Source organism: Arvicola amphibius, chromosome 7 (genome assembly GCF_903992535.2).
Source record: "Arvicola amphibius chromosome 7, mArvAmp1.2, whole genome shotgun sequence".
Taxonomy (NCBI): Eukaryota; Metazoa; Chordata; class Mammalia; order Rodentia; family Cricetidae; genus Arvicola; species Arvicola amphibius.
In genome coordinates, this window is record NC_052053.1 from 121,328,578 (window position 1) to 121,347,302 (window position 18,725).

Consider the following 18,725-nt stretch of genomic DNA (forward strand, 5'->3'; position numbering starts at 1 on the left):
TAGAAATGGAAACCTGGTGTATTAGCAGACTTATTCTTACAGAGAATCACATTGAAGAGAAGAATAGTGCAGGCATTTGGAAGGGGTACGGACGTGTGCATCGGGACAGAGAAGGGGCACATTTAATCTTCTGAATATCCCAGCCATGTAATAGTATGTTCATTATCACAAGTTCCTCTTAAAAAATGAAATCAAGGTTCACACCTAACTACAAACCATCCTCATCAGTTCAGCCCCTAGCAAGTGTCAACCTTAGCTATAGAAACGGGGTTCTGATGAGTCAAGACAGAAGTGGAGAGCAAGAGAAGCGTTCGTGAGAACGCTTAAGAATCTTTCCTATTGCTTTCTGAAAAATCTAAGTGTTTCTGTAGAGACAAATACTTCACACGTTCATATATGATTCTATCAACAATAGAGTAGCATAGAAGCATGCTCTTATTCTACAAATTATACATAGACTAAATATATGCACAGGTAATCTACATATAAAGTGATCAGGCAAATATGCCAATTACCTCATAGGAATACACATGCACTTCCTATTCGTTATAGATTGGAATTTTCAAGAAAATAACAAATAAGTTATTGGGGTGAATTGAGTGAGAATGGGGCCCATAGGCTAATACATTTGAATATTTGGTCCCCAGCAGGTGGAACTGTTTAGGAAGGATTACATGGTGTGGCCTTGTTGGAAGAGGTGTGCCTCTGAGAGCAGGCTTGGAACTTCAGCAGACTCTTACCATCCTGAGTTTGGTCTATCTCTGTCTGTCTTTGTTTCCTCCTCCCTCCCTCCTTCCCTCCCTCCCTCCATCCATCCCTTCCTGCTTCCCCTCTTTCTTTCTTCCCCATGTCCCTCTCTCCCTCTCTCTTTCTGTCTCATGGTTGTGTCTCAAGATGTGAGCTCTTAGCTACTACTCTGCTTCCATAACCCCATGATGAAGGTAATGAACTCTAACCCTCTAAAACCATAGCCCTAGATAAACTCTTTGGTCTGTAAGTTGCCTTGATCATGGCATCTTACCACAGGGAAAAAAAAAGTATATACCTTTTAAGAAGCCACTGATCTACTCTAAATAAAAAGAGCACAGCAATCATAAAGTCTTAAGTGTGTCTACACTATACTGAATCGATTCCCTTTTATAAGTCTGAAAACATATAGGACACACAGAATGTCATTTTTAAAAAACAAAGTTTAAAAGTATAAATAGCAGAGTACGTTCATTCCTGCATGTATGTTCTAGAAATACAGAACGTTTTCAAAGACAGTTCATCCCCGAAGCACTTACCTGCCTACCACACAGTGTACTGCCACCTCCCTCTTGGCATGTCACCTAACTTTCAAATATTTTCAGGGATTTACTGCCTTGATTAAATCCAGCCAACAAGTGTGTTTCCGTGAAAGCGCTTTGAGTATCCTCTCTAACATGACACTGAGCCATGAGCAAAAAAGGCCACTTTAAAATATAACTTGATGCATCTATTGCTTCCCATTCAATCCTCTGGATGGGCTCCAAAGAGTCTCTTTTCAAATATGTCTTGAAAGAAGAAAATTACTCAGCTGCCATATATCTTATGGACAAAACCTTCCACGGCAAGCGTTATGTTTGTTCCAAGTCTTTAAATTTTGTTTAATCCAAGTTTTACAAATGAGGAACGTATTTGTAGGCGTTAATGCCATTAGAAGAAGAATCTACCATGGACTTCAGTTCATTATTTCGTTCTACATGTCCAAGAAGTTTACAGCACACAATCATGGACTTTATCCTCAGGACCTGCCAGCATCTCAATGCCCAAGTGAAAACGCCAAGGCATTAAAAAGCTAAAGGACCAGTGTGGAACTACTTCCTGTGAGGATAAAGGAGGCCTGCTGCCCAGAGTCTAGCCTTCCTGGGGTCCTGCTGAAGTTTCCAAGGGTCACCAGCCAAAGGATGCCTTCATGTTACCCTGACCACCTCAGCACCAGCAGCTTCTCCCTCAGTGATGGGCTCATCTCTAAGCAGCAGCATTTCTCTAGCTTCTGCCTGCTCCCTCTTACACACAAACACTGACATCCTTTGGCTCATCCTGACGTTGGTGCTCACCGCCGCTTCTGCCACAGTGTATTTCACAGGCAATTTGAATCTCCTGATTCAGCAATGTGATGTAGTATCACCGTGACTGCTCTTAAGATACGCAAGCCATGTCAGCTAGAGGATGGTGCCACTGCCACAAGGCGGGCAGAGCACAAGCCTTTCAGTCACTGGGTGGGCACATGAACATGACACAGATTCGGCCTAGGAAACACCAACATTCTGAAGAGAAAGGCAGAGATGTAGTAAAAAAAAAAAAAATCCTTCTTTTTGTTAAGAACAACCAACCTTGCTAGTAGTTTTATTAAATTTGAAATTAAAGCTAAAATATGGAGGTACCTAACTTTTACTACTAGAATCTTCCTTACATTAATGGGAAGACGCTCATTTTATTTCTTAAATGTTCTAGATTCCCTTACCATAAAATTAAAATAAAAAAATAAAACTTCAAGAGATTAAATCATAAGGATACAGCTGCCAGAGCAGGTTAAGGGAATATACATTCACAATGTCCAAAGCTATCTGTATTGCTAACTAGAATGCTTGCATATATAATTCCATTATACTTTTATAATTCAGCATTTTGAAAATGCTTTTGAACCATTAATCTATTTTCCTGGTTAAAATTCTTTGAGATGTTCTTAACAAGAGTCTTAGATAATGAATTTGCGCAAACTCTGGAACAATCTTTACAGTATTATCATTCTCATTAATTTTCGGAACTACCCACTGTGTTGAGATGATTGTCATGGGCCTAAGACTTCAATTTGGCTAAATATTTTTGCATATATTTCAACATATAAGTAACTAACAGATGTTTAAATGTTAAGTTCGTATGGAAGCTACAGTAAAATGTGTTTGCTTTAATCTCATGATTACCTTGCCACACTAATTCTTATTTTACTATCTCTTTCCCGCATAGGCAATTTCATCTATATTTTGGTCATCAGTGGTTCAGGAATTCCAAAAACCCCTTCAAACATAACGTTCTTTGAAACATTGTGGAATCTGAGCCATCTGAACACACAATATCTGACATCCTGGTATCAGCGGCTTCTAAAAAGAGAAAACGTAGAAACTCAAGAACTGTTTTCTTGAAACATACAAATCCTTCCAGAGCACAGCAGTGTGCACTGTCCTTTCTCTTCCCAAGGCCATTTTCTTCCCTTCAAGAAAGAGGGGTTTCCTTTGTATAGTATTGGGCTTCAGCAACCTGATGTATGATACCACCCTAAGCTGCCAGCCAAAGATGGGTAGGAAGCTCAGAATAATATTCCTTCCTAAGAGTTAGTGCACTTGCATCCCACACGTACAGGCAGCTCCTTGCTCTTTGCCTCTTGGTTATCTCCCAGGCCTGCTTCCCTTGCCTTTGTTTCAGCCGTTAGCATTCACATATCAGAGCACTAAGTATTTCATTACTGGTTTATCTGTCCAGAGGCTTGAGGAGCCGTAACAATTAACCCTCCCTTCACAGTGATTGATACAGGCTTTGCTTTCAATTTGTTCCACTACACAGATCATGAAATTCTGAATGCAATCATCCTCATTGACCTACACTTTCAAACGCACAGCTACAATGAGACGAAAGTAATTATGAAGAGGAACACAGGAGCACAGATATCTGAGACCAAGTCTTTGAAAAATCTCCGAGATGACCTTCTGGCAAAATTGGCAAATTCTTATGCTCAGGAAGATGACAGTTCTGTGTCTCTGTCTAAGGATAAGCAGGGTAAGCTGGTCGGTGTACAGGGTGGAGACAGTACTGGGATGGTATGCGCTTGGAAAACTGCAGAAGGCCACTATGAATCTGTCCCAGGCAGAGGTAAACCCCTAACATCATAGCTTCGTTGGTGCAAATTGTCTCAAGCAAACTAAACTTCCTGATTTGAAGAAAGGAAGGAAGGAAGGAAGGAAGGAAGGAAGGAAGGAAGGAAGGAAGGAAGGAAGGAAGAAAGAAAGAAGAGAGAGAGCCTTGCCCACAGCAAAGAATCCCCCTGGATCTTCCAGAAGGAGCCACAGACCTGAACTTCCCTCTCCCCTCCCCTCAGATGAAGATTCTCCTTAAGAAATGAATACATTTTTCACAAAGTCTGAAAAATAGCTTCAAATAAATATTAATCTACTGCAATCGATATATATGAGGAATGGAGAGGGGCTGGCAGGACAGTGGTGAGTATAGAACTATATTAAAACAAGGGCCGCTGTTAAAGAAAATCAGGCTGGAAGCAGGGCAGTGGGCCCGAGGCTCTAATCACAGAGCAGAGAGATGGAGATGGAGCAATACTGCATGGATTAGCAATGAATTATTTTGAACCATAATCATATGCCTGCACAGAAGACAGGCAAAAACTAACCATCACTCACAAACTGATCTGCTGATTGAGAAAGAGAAAGAGAGAGGGGTTTCTAGGCTAAACTAATTCAGAATAATGAAAACCCCAAAACGTGGTTATACCTCAAGCAACATTTTATTTTGAACGTCTGCCACTCACTTCCTAATATGGAGAATTTAGAAGATGAACTGAAAAGTGCTTGCATTCAAACGGGATTAAACCAATCATTTCCTTGAGGATTAGGATGCGACACATCTCTCCCAGTCTCCTTTCCTTTTTGTGCAATCAAACAATTTTCAGATAGCTTGCCACTCCCCAAATAAAAAGGAACTGTATGTATTTCGCTCTGAAGGAGTAATAGCACTCACAGAATTAACTTCAGTGGGAGAATCTGAAAAAAATCATATCAAATGAAGATTCGATTGTTAGAACTAATTTTGTTGGGAATGGAAAAAAAAAAATCCGAGCCGCTGGTGGCAGGAGATTCTTGGGAACAGACTGTTGAAATGAAGAGCACTTTAATCAGTAGAGGAATCCTCACACTCCGAATGTCTTGCTGTGCGTTCTGCAGGTTACAGTAGCAGCTGGTTGAGGTCATATATCTTTTGTGAGCATCCCAAAAAGGCTCACTGCCAGACTGTTAAATTATGAATAAGCAATGAACAAAAGAATGCAGATACGGTGGTGACAAGATAATCCGAGCAAATTTATCTATGACAAATTTCACAGGATTAACAAATTACATTTACACAGAACAATAAAAATGCGCAAAAAAATGATGAGCCTACTTTTCCTCACAGCACTAGGAAAACAAAAAAGTCACCAATCCACAGCATATATTTAAATTTAACTCAATCTAAAGTAAGACATTTATAATTCATTCAGGATATCTTTGCAACTTCATTGCATTTTAGGTGGGAATAGACAAACAGTCTATGGCTAGGTATTTTATAGCTATTTAATAATGTCAACAGTATTAACATAGAACCCGCATATAGCATGTATGAGATCCTGCACAATAAAAATTCCATCCGCGTGTGATTAGAACGCATATGTTTTCAGAAGCAGGTTCTGAAGAGTAAATTATTTTTATAGGCATAATATGTATATCAACTATGAAAATACCTTTATTCCTCGATGTCTATATTTCCGAGGTCCAAAGACAGCAAGGTTCTGCAGACAGTTTCAATTACTCCAGCTGCCCACACAAACTACTGTAGTCCCTCTGAACAGAGTGTTTTTAGATGAACTTACAAAGCAGCATCCTATACTGGGGCGTCACAGCAAAAAGAAAACGCATAGATTGAGGGGGCAAAGGGCACTGGTTTCCTCCAGTTTCACCTACGGTTGACTCGATCCTACATTAGCTTTTTCTCTACAATGCAATCATCTTCTAAACGTCTTACAAACCTTACAGTAGATGCAAAGTGATCTTATATTGCTCTGGGACCCCAGGAAGGGGTACTGCAATGCCATGAGACTACACGGGGAAGCACGTGACACAGAGAGCTGCCACACCTCCACACTGTGTGTTAGATGCCCAAGGCAGGCCCTTTCATTGTTTGAGCATTAGTGCTTACAATGGGGTTCTGGAACTGGACGGCATTTCCCTTAAGATGGTCTGACTGCTACTTTGAATTCTGCAGCCTGTAGCTCACTTACACTTCTCATTGATGTCTGCGTTTGATCACGGATGTTGTTGTGTCTCTCTCTCTAAATGAGTCCCTACCAATATTTTATCAGGCAACGGTTTTGTGTAGACAAATTGCTGACTGTAAAAAGGAATATCTAATTAAGACCAACAAACAAAATACTTGCCTTCATCAACCACAAATACTCAAGCACTGCTTACCTAACCTGCTCAAGTCTTGGTATTTCTGCTACCCAGGTTTAACCCTCTTTGGTTTAAAGCATTTATCCAGAACTGTAAAGATGAAAGTGTCATGATTATCATCGCCACCGTCAATCTAACACGCACTCTGCAGAGAGCAGGTCTGAAGCCTGACGCTGAAAGTTGCCTAAACCACAGTGTTACTCCCAGACCAACCCAAGCCCGACCAGCGGCCTAGATCCCTGGCCTGCGGAGATGTGAGTGTTACAGAGGACAGCCCTCGGTGAGGTTGCTGCTGTGTGTCTGCATGCCTAAGTGTCTCTGGCTGTGCACAAGCCAGAGTTTGCACATGTGCCTGTGTAGTGTGTAAGGAAGGACTAAATAATATCCCACCAGGCTGGGGAGATGGCTCAGTGGATAAAGCGCTTACAAGTGTGGGGTCCTGAGTTCAGATCCCCAGAATCCACACAAAAGCCTGTACCAACCGCCTGCCTCTCCTGCTACAAGATAGGAGGCGCAGGAGAATCTCAGGAGGCATGAAGGCCAGCTCACAGAGGGTGACTAGCAACGAGAGGCCCTGTGTCATACAAGGTGGAAGTGAGGATGAACATCTAGGGTTAGCCCTGACCTACACATGTACACACCCACCCTTACATATGGCAACACAAGTATGTGCACACACATATACACACCCCATATCATTTACAATTCAAAAGAAAAAATAGCCGGGTGGTGGTGGTGGCGTGGCTCACACCTTTAATCCCAGCACTCAGGAGGCAGAGGCAGGCAGATCTCTGTGAGTTCAAGGCCAGCCTGGTCTGCAGGGCTACATAGAGAAATCCTGTCTTGAACAAAAAAAAATTTAAGATAAAATAATAATCTACTAATAATAAACAGAGTTTAATGAGTTAGTATATGAAAAGCCCTCAGTACAATGCCTGTTTATTAACAGGTTCTTTAAATGCTTGAGGACATTATAATGCCTAGCAGAGGCCAATTCAAACAGAAGTCCCTCCCATATTTCAAATAATAATGCCACCAAATACAGCTAAACAGTGAACCATGTTATTCAGAAAGCTCTGTGTGACTTGTGACTTCGATGGTTCCTACCAAAGGAAACCTGCACCTATTTAATTCTTGAGACAAACTCAGACACATGGTGAAGGGCAGCAGCATGGGCAGAGGGGATGGGGCCTGTCTAGCAGAAGCTGATTCCTGTAAAATGAGTCAGCTAAAATTCTGCTCCAAGTATGTGCTGCTGTGGAGTCTGCCCACAAAAGGACGCGACTGTCAGGCGGCAAGGAAGGACCTGAAGTCCTGTCCTGTCGGCTCCTCCCGCTAACCCTACTATTCTCCAAACACTCAGGGAAGGTTCCGGGTACTGTGCGATCATCCTTTTGCTACAGGGGACTTTACCCCATTGGCTGGGAAATCCCTAGCTTTAGACGCTCCAAAGTCACGGGCTCGCCCCAGTGGTCTGATAGTGTGTTTCTATAGCACAGTGGTCAAGCCTGTATCACAGACAAAACCCGGATTCAATCGCCATTCTGTCACCTTCCATGGGGACAGGAAGCTGCTACTTCCTACACAGAGATATCAATACTCCCTACAAGTGGCTGTAAGGAAACTAAAGGAAAAAGGTGTCTGACGTGCAGAACAAGGTCTGACTAAGGACGGTGTCCAGTGATGTTCACCATCGTCCCAAGAACCTATTTCCAAATCTGTCAAAGCATCTTTTTTTTTTCTGAAAATTGCTATAACCACACTTTTTTATTTACGCATCTTCTTCTTTCCTTCAAGAACATTTCATAGTCATTAATTATTATATTATCCAATGTGGATACCTACTATCCCATTAAACTCAACTAATACGAGGGAGCTATGTGAAATTAAAAATAAATACAGAAGGCCTTGTTTCTCTGATCCCTGCACTACTTACTCTTAGAAAGGCTGTCTTCTGACTTATGTTTCCTACAGCTAACATAAGGGCAACTCTCTACTCAAAGGAACTGCTCTTGCAGGATGTGTTATTTAGCTCCAGCCACCAAGGCCACGGTAGAGACTCAATAAGTAAAGATGGTGAGAGAAGCCGCCAAGACTTGTAGTCTGGGGTCAGGAGCACCATGGTCCACAGCAACATGGGATCTTCTTCTTCCACATGACTTTGTACATACGAGTACATGGTGTTCCATTCAGTTTGCCAAGAAGCTGTGCCTTACGTATGGATGCAGACGACAAGCCCAAGTGTCCGTCAATGTTGTCACTGCCCTGGCATTTCAGAGACAGCAGCAGCCATTGCAGGCTTAGGAAGCCGTGCCCTGCACATGCATTACGCTGTTACTAACATTACTACAGATTATTCTAACTATGTAAGGGTCTATCAAACTTGATAGTGCAAACATCCTGTTCACGCTAATGAGGCCCAGCGCAGTAAAAACACCATTCAGTTACAGTTGGTTTATTACACTGCCCAATAAGAAAGAAAAAGGCCACTATTTACTGTGGCAATGCTCACATCGTTAATGCAAACAACTGAATTTTCTCATGAATGTGGAAGCTCTTACCTAACTGCAGATTTAAAATTCCAGTACATGCGGCCATTTTAAACATGCGTTTAAAAGCCAGACAGTAATATTTACTTAACCAATCTATTAAAATTTTCAACATATATTTTATACACATAGACATGTGTATAAAACACCAGGAGTTACATTCTAAGCCAAATTCTACACAGAACTTTCAAAAATCAACCAAAATAATGAAATGCTACAATGTAGAAAAATGTAGTGGCCACGTAAACAAGGGATTGGGGGCAAGCCACTGTATCCTGTGTGCTCAGCAGGATTTAAACTTAGCAGCATTCTGTACAAAAAGGGGTCACAGCAATTTCAGAAAAGCAAAAACTATAGTAAGCTTTACACTGGGGTCACTATGGGTCAAGATTAGAGCACTTGAGGGTGTTTCTAAGAGAATGCATTCTGTGTTTTATCCCTATAGATAATCCCACACATGAAGCCCCACTGCGCCATAAATGAGCACTTCACAGACACGCCTTTATGTCTCCCCTCGCGGTTGCTTCATAGCACACCACACACACACACACACACACACACACACACACACCTCTGGTCACAGAAAACCTCACAGCAGAGCTGGGGCCCTGGGCAGCTGATCCTGATTCTAGTAAACAAAACTGCAGCATGCCCGTGGCTTCAGTCACAGATCTCACCCAGGGAACCAACCGGGTCGCTGCAATTTCAGCAACTCCCATCAAACCTCTGTGCTATGAGACCATGGCAGCGAAGAAGGCTTGCAAGGGATGATCAAAACTCATATCACTAAATCTATCAAACTGTCCTAATCCGTGGGTTATATTTAAAGGGCAATGTGATCCTGATTTATTGCCAAGAAAGATGTTAATTATGCATAACTTCTAGTAAAAAAAAAAAAAAGTCATACTACATACAATGTGGGGAAAATCACCCCTGTCCACACCCAGAGAATGGACTTGGAGACTTGTAGGACAGGAGAGTTAAACTTTCAACAGTGTTCCAGCAAGACAGGGTGTCTGGCGAACAGGCACAGCCAAAGCTACTGCAGCAAGCATCTTACTCTTAGAGTGAAGGCCCTTCCTCTGCTCCCACTGTCTGACTAGTATGGGGCCTATGATCTTTCTGAACATCATCCATCCTTCGCCATTTCCTTCCGAGAAGCTCCTTTTGCTCGGTTCCCCACATTTCTCAACAAAGACTTTCCTGCCTGTTCATCCTCCCCCCTAGTATCCTGTTTGCTTAGGGACCTTCCAGATGCATGAACTCTGTCATACCAGCAGGCCATTCCGTAAGTTTGGCTGCTAGTAATTTTCCACTCTGAGCTCAATTTCTAGTTTGAAGAAGGTAGCTAGGAGGCTTCTACAAGCAAGTACTGGCTGTTAAGGCAAGGGCTCACGGCTGCCTGCTTATCTGTAACTTGTAAGCCTAAGCCTACCTAAGGTGTTTTTGTCTTGAAAATGGAACATCACATACTTTTATTCCCAAACATATGTACATCACATATGATAGCGTGTATTTTCATATATGCTATACCTTATTCACAAAATATCACAAACTGGGAAAAATAACATGCACATTTTTATTTTTATAAAAAGCATTAAATGATGTTGAATTCCAGTTCACTCATCATTTAAAATCAGATCTAGTGAACGGCATATTGCATATCTGTAGTGTCTTTATATCTCCCAATTCATAAATCAGAAATTGGGAATCAGAAGAGTCTGTAATGTGGAAAGGTCCTATGTAACACAGGTCTCCATAGCTCCTGCTCTGGAGCCCCACCCTCTAATATCCTCTCCGGTGGATCTATGATACGCCTGCCCATGCATTACAGTTCTTGTTGACAGCCTGTTGCCTTGGAAATATTTCATTATTTCAGTTTTTCCATTTGTAGACCCTTGGCCTTGTAATATGAAGGCCATCCTATTTCATATTTTCGATTATCATTTAGGCAATCTTGGGGAGCTATTTATATATATAAGCAAGTGTGAGACAACACATACATCATTCATCACTGCTTAAGCTAGCGCTGGAGGAACACCTTAAGAAAAGTGCCCCCCACCACCTCTACCTTTTAAGGCCTTGCAAACCAGCATGGGCACAGCCCATGCTTGACACTTCTCTCTAATTTTCTTTGCTATGGGTCCATAGAGCGGAACAACTCTGCGGCAGTGCTATATAATTTGCAGCCTATTAGAGTTTAAAGAAAATCAAACAAGTGTATATACACACGGTTTCTAACTTATTCATTCAGGCTCCAGAGCCACACTCTCTGTATGTATGATTCAGAGCCCTGTAAGGAGTGCTAAACTGTCACTAAGGACATTAACAAGACAAGCCTCTCTTCACCGAGTGTACAGAAAGAACCTTTGCACACTATTACATGCGGACACCTGATAAATTAATCAGACAAGACAAATGATACCTTCCCCTTGGTTTTGATGGTGGCGTGTATATCTGAAAAGCAGGTAAGTGCCCATAAACAGCTGTGTGGGGTCGGTAAGTTGGGGACCATTCTTTAGATAAATGGGGCAAAAAAAAAAACTTAAAACAGGACCACAGAAAATCATCATTCATCAACATATTTGTGTTCAGCTGTTACTGCAGAGAAAAAGCAGTTACCAGCCAATTCCGGGCTCAGAGGACAAACCACGGTGGAAGGACTGACTGAGCTGAAAGTAGGTTCTATGAAAAACAACTTCTCGTTTCTCAGTACAGAATGAGAACCACTTATATGTGTGACTTCTACACTTGAACGTGTTAAGAGCATTTAAGATCCTGATAACAGAGCGAATCCTTGGGGTGCAAAACAACTGTTTGGCTAATGGGCCAAGTTCGTGGTTATTACTGTTTCCAGAAGTTTCTCCCTCCCTCTGTCCTCTCTTCTATAATGTAGCCTCTGTCTCTGCCCCCACTTAGTGCTCCTCCCTCTCCCTATAGGTTACAGTCTCTTGGAGCCAACCTTTAAGATGACAGCATCCAAGCTGAACAAGATGCTATTAAAGGACATTAAATTAAATACAGTATATCCTCCTACAACTTCAATCAGAATTTCAGACCAAGTGTTATTTAGTTCAGCTCTCAAGTGGAGCAGAATAACAAATCGCACACTTTGATTTACCTTCCGCGAATGCCAAATGGAGACAGGTGATAAAGAACGCACTCATGCACAGGCTATGAAGTTTCCCCTAGAAATTAATTCTATCTTCCAGATTCCTATCTCAGAGAAATTCCCAAAATGGCACACAAATAGGCCTCTGCAGGAGAGATTACGGGGCCATCCCAGTGAATGCATTCACTACCAGCAGAAAAGGGACTGAAGTAGCTAGAGGAGAGGGAGAGAGAGGAAGGAAGGGAGGGAAGGAGAAAGGGGGTGATGGGGAGGCAAGGGGGATGTGGCCAATTGTAAACTGATTTTAAGTATTTATCACCTTGTTAAAAAAAATCACCATTCAAAGCTTAGTACAATGCTTTGAGAACAGATTTCTTTATCTACAAGAGTATTTAAGATGTGAATTCTTCATAAGACACAAGTATTAAGTACTAGATGTTCATTTTCATCCATCTTCAGATGTCTGGTTTTCTAGTTTGAAAGTAACCGTTAATGTGCATAGTATTCAACATCTTATAAACTAGATGGCACATGACTGGTTCTCCAATACATGCTTTTCACGGAATGACCTAAGACTTCAGAACAAGTCAACTATGCAGCTACTTTTAAAAGCTGCTTCCTTAACCCTGGTCATTGCGTTTGCTGTCTTTTTTTTTTTTTTTTTTATGAAGGCACTGCACACCAAAACAAACAGACAAAAAAGAACTACGAAGACAGCAGGTTTTTAAATGAACAGTTGTCTGCGTGTTTTCCCATCTTCGCTTGATATATTAAAGCTGTGCTGTATCAAAAATAAAAGCACCCATGTGATAACTAAGCCTTGCATCTAAGCACTTCTCTCAGCTTCTTTTCAAGTTGTCCTAAGCCTGGGAGGAAAGCCACCGCTTGCTGGGTGGGGGGGTGTGGAGCTTTGACTATTTGTTTTCTTCTTGAATCAACGGGTAACATTTCATACTTCCTACTGAGGCTTTCCTCTTGGAGACAGAAAGAGATATTCACTTTGCTCAAACCGATATGCTATACGCAATTAATGTCATTAACGCTGTCAATTAATAGCAAATAGGCTTCTAAACAAAGTAGGCTGGATGGGCAGCGGGAGGGAAGCGCGTTGGAGGTGGGGGGGGGGCGGGGTTCAGTCACTCTGAAGCCTAACAATGCCGTTCACGTAGGATGGTTAGGGATGTTTTGAACACAAACTCCCTTTCCTTTTGGCTCTAGTAGTTTAACTAACTTCAGACAGACATGCTCCACTGAGCCCCTTGCCTGGATATGCAATTCTCACCAGGAACTTTTTCAAACACACATTCCCCAAACAGTAACTAACCGAGTAGAGATGCTCAGACCACTGACACATTCTGGATCTTGCTGTTTGTTTGCTCATTTAGACTTAAGGGGTTTCTTCTTTCTTTTTCTTTCTCCCTTATTTATCATCATTTTTTTTTTCTGGAGAAGAGGTGGAGAGAAGGGGAGGGCGAGAGCGGAGGGCAGAGTCGGGGACCCACAAGTTGCCCGGCCCAGGGCAGCGGCAGAGGGAGGCGGCGCGCCTGGCTGAGCCCGCCCGGCCTAGCAGCTCTCGGAGACGGCCCCTCGAGCCCTGAGCTCCGCTCCCGCCCCGGCCTCCTCCCCCCCCTCCCCCTCCCCCTCCCCAGCCCATTCCCTTCCTAGAGAGCAGCTGCCGCGGGACCTGCGGCGGCCGGGGGATCCCCGGCCCCCACCCTCCCTCCCGCGGCTCCCGGCACACAGCGCCTTCTCTTTGGGGTTTGTTTGTCTTTTTTTATCTTTTTTTCTCTTTCTCTCTCTCTTTTGCTTTTTTTTTTCCTCCTTTTTTTTTCATCAGCGAGTCACTCCATTCGCCGCCGAGCTCAGGAGGTGCGACTGCTCGCCGCCCGCCGCCGCCAGAGCCCGCTCGCTGCCGCAGCCGCCGCGGGCGGACAATGCGCGGGGACCCGGCAGCGCAGCCCCCCGCCCCCGGGACCGCGGGCCGGGCCCCCAAGGCGGGCTGCGGAGGGAGCGAGCTCGCCACCCCGCCGGCGGCGGGAGCAGGGCGCGAGCGGCAGGTTCAATAAACAGAAAAGTGTTACCGTTCTCGCCTGGAAGGATCCTGCTGAAAGCTGGGCTTGGTGGGCGCCATCTTCCTGCAATTTTTTTTCCTCTCTTACTTTTTGCCTCGCTCCCCCCCTCCCGGGGCGGGGGGCGTGGGGAGGGCGGGGGTGTGCGTGTGCGTGGGCTGGCGGGAGAGAGTGCGGGCGTGCGCGGCGCTCGGGGGGCCCGGCGGGCGGCGGCCGTGGCCGTGGCCGTGGTGGCGGCGGCGGTGACCGCGCTGCTGAGCCAGGGAGGCTACGGGAAAGTAGTGGGGCCCGAGCGTCGCCGGCGGCCGGACGTCCCCTCGCGCCCGTACAGCTCCCCGCCGCAGGTCGCCGCCTCCTCGGCCGCCCGAGCCTGGTCCTCCCCTCGCTCGCCCGCCGCCGCCGCCGCCGTCCATGCGCTGCACAGCGCCCGCGGCCCGGGCCGCCCCGGCTCCCGAGACATGCCCGGCGCGGAGACAGGCGGCCGGCGCGGGCGGCGGCGGAGGAGGGGCGGGCGGCGGGGGAGGCGGCCGCGCGGTCCCGCGGGCAACCCGGCCAGGGCCTCCGGGTGATCGGGCCAGCGCGCGGCCGCAAGCGCCCTGGCCGCAATCACCAGGGTCGGCCCACGGGCAGGTGGGGAGCACACCCTCCTGGCTGGCGGGGTGAGGGGTGGGGGTGGCGGGGCCTAAGAGTGGAGGGACCCGGAGGGGGAGGACACGCAGAGGGTTCCCAGCTTGACCACTGGGAAAGTATTTCTGGGCATTTTCCAGCTGCTTTGCTCCAGAGCTCTCTCTCCGCCTGCAAGCAGATACACACCCCCTTCTCCTCCCCTCCCCCCCTCTCTCTTCTCTCTCCCTCTTTCCCTCCCTTTCTCTCTCTCTCTCTGTGTCTCTGAACGTCTCTCTCTGTCTCTGTTCTGTCACACGCCTCCCTCTCCCCCCTTCCCCCTCTTCCATCTCCTTTCCGTCCTCCCTCCCTCCGTGCGTCCCTCTCTCTCTCTCCCTCCCTCTCTCTCATTTGGGGACTGGGAAGCTTGGCTGCTGGCGCAACAACGCCACTCAGTTGCTGTTTCAAACACTTCCCTTCTCTAGAGTATTTCAGCCTGCAGAAAAGAGAGAGCGGGGATTAGAATGCCAAGAGAGTGGGTTGAACCGTCTTGGAGGGGGGGGGGGGGGACGACAGTGGAAATAAAAGCGTGTGAGGTGACAGGTCTTGAGCTGGCCCAGGCCAGCAGGCCCAACATCCCAGTGCTTCTGAGCAAGGATGAAGGACCCGCACCTTGTGGCTCTGGCGCCCTCAGCTAGGATCTCGAGCTGGAACATCTGCATTTTTCCACAGATATGCTGACCCCAGGGCTCACAGGCCAGTCCCCATGCCTTCAGATGCAGTTACACAAAAATGCCATTGCAGAGTCAGATCCTGGTACCTAGGGCTGGAGTGCTGGCCTCTGAAATCCAGCCCAGTCACCTCCCCATTAAACTGCCCAGCTAGGCCTAGAGAAATGGCCACTCAGTGCAGAGCCGGCCGGACTCCTATTACCTGAAGAGGCCCTGGGCAGAGCATTTGTCCTCTGTGCCTCCCTGCAGAATGAGAGCAGCTCTTTTTTGAGACTAGGACCAGTCCTACATTATACAGGCAAGAAAGACCCCCCAAGACAGCTCCACGTTGAACAAGTGACAGAGTCTGATGGAAAACGTGATTCTTAAGTGAAGGTTTAAAGTTGGGGCAGGGGTGGGATGGGTGGGGCGTGCTTATTAGGAGTCGCCTTCTGGGGGAAAGTGGGGAAGGGATTCAGAACCTCCACTGGTTACACAAGTGTCTGGTATGGCATCTTCATGAGGTTGGGTACTCTTTGGAGTAGTAGTTAGTACACTCTACAGGTAGGAGAAATAGATCTCGTTGGGAAATGAATTGGATCAATGATGTGTGTTACCTCCAAGACAAATGGGGGCTAGCTAGAAAGAGGGAGAGTTAGCCAGTTGGAAGTTCTGGCTCCAAGAAAGCCAGTCTGGGGCAGTCCTGCCCAGGGCTAACAAGTGAGAGAAGTCTGAGCTCTCTCAAGAGGCAGACCACTGCTTGAAATCCCAGTCCTGCCACCGTCTCCATCAGATTTCTCAAAAAATGATTCCAGTTTTTCACGAAGTGTCACAATTCACATTAACAAAAATGTCCAGGTCTCCAGGTGGAGATTAAGTCTAGCCCTCAGAGCCCTGAAGCCTGTGCCCCTGGGCTGTGAAAGGAGATGCCTGGCTTAAGCCTTACCTCCAACGCCTGCCAGTAATCTTCTTGCCCAACTCTTCTGCCCCCAAATTAACTAAAATTAAAGACAGTAACAGGTGTCATGGGAGTGAGTAACAAAGCCAAAGGAAACCTCACCACCGCTGCTATGACCTTCCCTCCTGTCAGTACAAGAGAATATCTACAAGGCAGGCAGGAATATGCACTCCAAGGGAGAAAGTTCAGAAATCTTTTTTAAAGCCCCTGTCTTGAGAAGAGCAGTGGGGTTGAGGTTTAACAAGTGGCCTGAGTCCCTGAAGGAAGTATTAAAGGGAAGTGTTGAGGCAGGCACTTGAGGGGCTGCCCCTAGGTGCACCTGATTTGAAGGAAGATGAACCCCAAGATCATATTTTTATAAAGGACAATGCCAATGCTAAGGGAAAAGAAAAAGCTTAAACGCCAAAGATCCACAACAGCCCCTTATGGCCAGTTTACATCTTACAGGTCAGCTCCGGTTCCTGGAGGTCCCTGGAATTGTCCAAAGGCCATGTGACATTTCTGACCCCTGAATCTCTTCTTCACAAACCATACTATTGTCACGATTGCCTACACTTCCTAGTTAAAGTGACCGCCGGATTCTATTGTCATTTAAATGTTTTATAAATGACAAAAACATGCATGAACCATGGAAAGGAACGATTGGGTTCTTTCCTGGTGTTCTTCGTAAAGATGCACAGATCTATTTTTATGAAAGGCTCTTATAATCGCTGGAGTAAAACAAGTCTAAAATAATTGAAGAAAAAAAATCTCTTGGACAAAGATTAGCCCCCTTTGAGTTATTTTCAATGACTTCTTTTTTTAAAAAAAAAACTTTTGACAATAAGCAGAGCATGTAATGAAGTCTCCTACAGAATATTTGCAATTACATGAACTTGGAATATACTGTGTTAGGCAAGATCTGGTCACTGGGCATTGGTTAGGAGGCACAAAATATAGCAATGACAGATTACCGTAACCTTTGCAGTTTAAATACGGTTTTTTCAAACCAGAGGTTCTCAAATCAATGAAGTTTCAAATATGAGGTAAAGTGGGAATTTGAATTATTCATTGTGTATATTTTAAGTTAAATGCCATCTCTCAGATGTTTAATCGTGTACAATCTGGGAAACACAAATATTTAATTTCACACTCTCATGTGCTCTGGTTTTTTTCCTTCCATCTACCATAAAATTGAGCCCCATGAATGGAGAGTTTACCTTTTTGATTACATTGTTGGTTTTTCTCATAGCGTTTTTGTAGATCACATTCCCAGTAAAATCTTGGAACACCGAAAGTTATCCTTAAGGAAAAACTTTAGGATTAAAGAGCTGTTGGGGTAAATTAATTTCTCTTTATTTCCTAACTGAATCAAATAGTGTTCAGTGTTTCAATGACAATTATTTTTTGGATGTAGAGAATGTCTTTAGAAAAATGCAAGCAAATTCTATCTTAAAACTTTTTTCTCATCACGGAGGCTAACTTGTAAAATTTGCTTCTTAACTTGTATCTCGGAATCTCATCCATTTGCATTATAATGCGTTTAAGATGAATACTTAGCAGCGCCTAAGAGATTAGGATTTCATCTTGTCTTTCCCTATAGTAACAGGTGACATGATCACACTTTTAGGTAGAATTGCAAGTCTATCGCTGCATATGAAAATCGTTTCTATCCTATTTGGAAACAAATGATCAATCAGCCTCCGATGATCAATTGCTTCCCTTGCTGTCCATCAGCTCGGATTCGCACCGGCAGAGACACTGAGAACATTTTGCTGGAAGGGGAGAGGAAGCCCAAACTTTGCAAAAGCACCCAGTACGGGCGTCTCAGACTTTACTGGAACTCTCCGGCTACTCGGGGCTGGGGCTGAGGCTCTACGTTCAGGGCCTGGCAGAGGGCAAAGGATGACTTCACTTCGCCAGTGCACTAGAGTGCTTTTCAGTTCGGATTGTGTAATTCCCCTTTCCATCTTCTATAGCACAGGGGCAGGCAAAGTGAGCCCTAACGGTATGCATGTGTGTTCTCAGGCACAAAACAAGAGCAAAGTGAGTCCCACCCTAGGGCCCGGGGCGGGGGCACTATCTCAGTTCGGACAGGACTACTCACCGCTGCTGGTAGGAGGTGATGCCCTGGACGTTCTGCGGGGTGCCGTTGGCCGCGGCGCCGGCCCTCCCCATGCCCGCACCGGCCGGTACCCCAGCGGCTGCCCCGCCGGCCGCCGCGGCCGTCACCTGCACGCTGAAATCCGGAAAGATTCGGATCATCGCCGCGGCTTGGAGTCCCAGGCGCGGGTGCTCTGGGCTCAGGCTGGCGGGGGCTAGGGCTCGGGTTCGGGCGGCGGCAGCAGCGGCGTGAGCGGCGGCGGCGGCAGCAGCGGAGCCAGGCACCAGCCTGCAATCCCATTAGTGAGCCGCGGCCACTGTGCGCGGCGGAGAGGCGCTTTGATGTGCGCGCAGCGGGCTGAGGTGGAGGGGGGCGAGGAGGAGGTGCGGGGTGTGTGCGAGGGAC

The 18,725-nt window shown here is 45.7% G+C and overlaps 1 protein-coding gene across 6 annotated transcripts in view; it reads right to left on the reverse strand.

Moving 5' to 3' along the window:
• Positions 1–18,481, reverse strand: part of Npas3 (neuronal PAS domain protein 3) — an 825,611-nt gene extending 807,130 nt beyond the window's left edge. For all 6 annotated transcript variants that reach the window (XM_038337475.1, XM_038337476.1, XM_038337473.1 and 3 more), the window contains exon 1: positions 18,324–18,481. In XM_038337475.1, the coding sequence (XP_038193403.1) occupies positions 18,324–18,481 (158 nt within the window). The remainder of the gene's footprint in view (positions 1–18,323) is intronic.
• Positions 18,482–18,725: the final 244 nt, after the last annotated feature.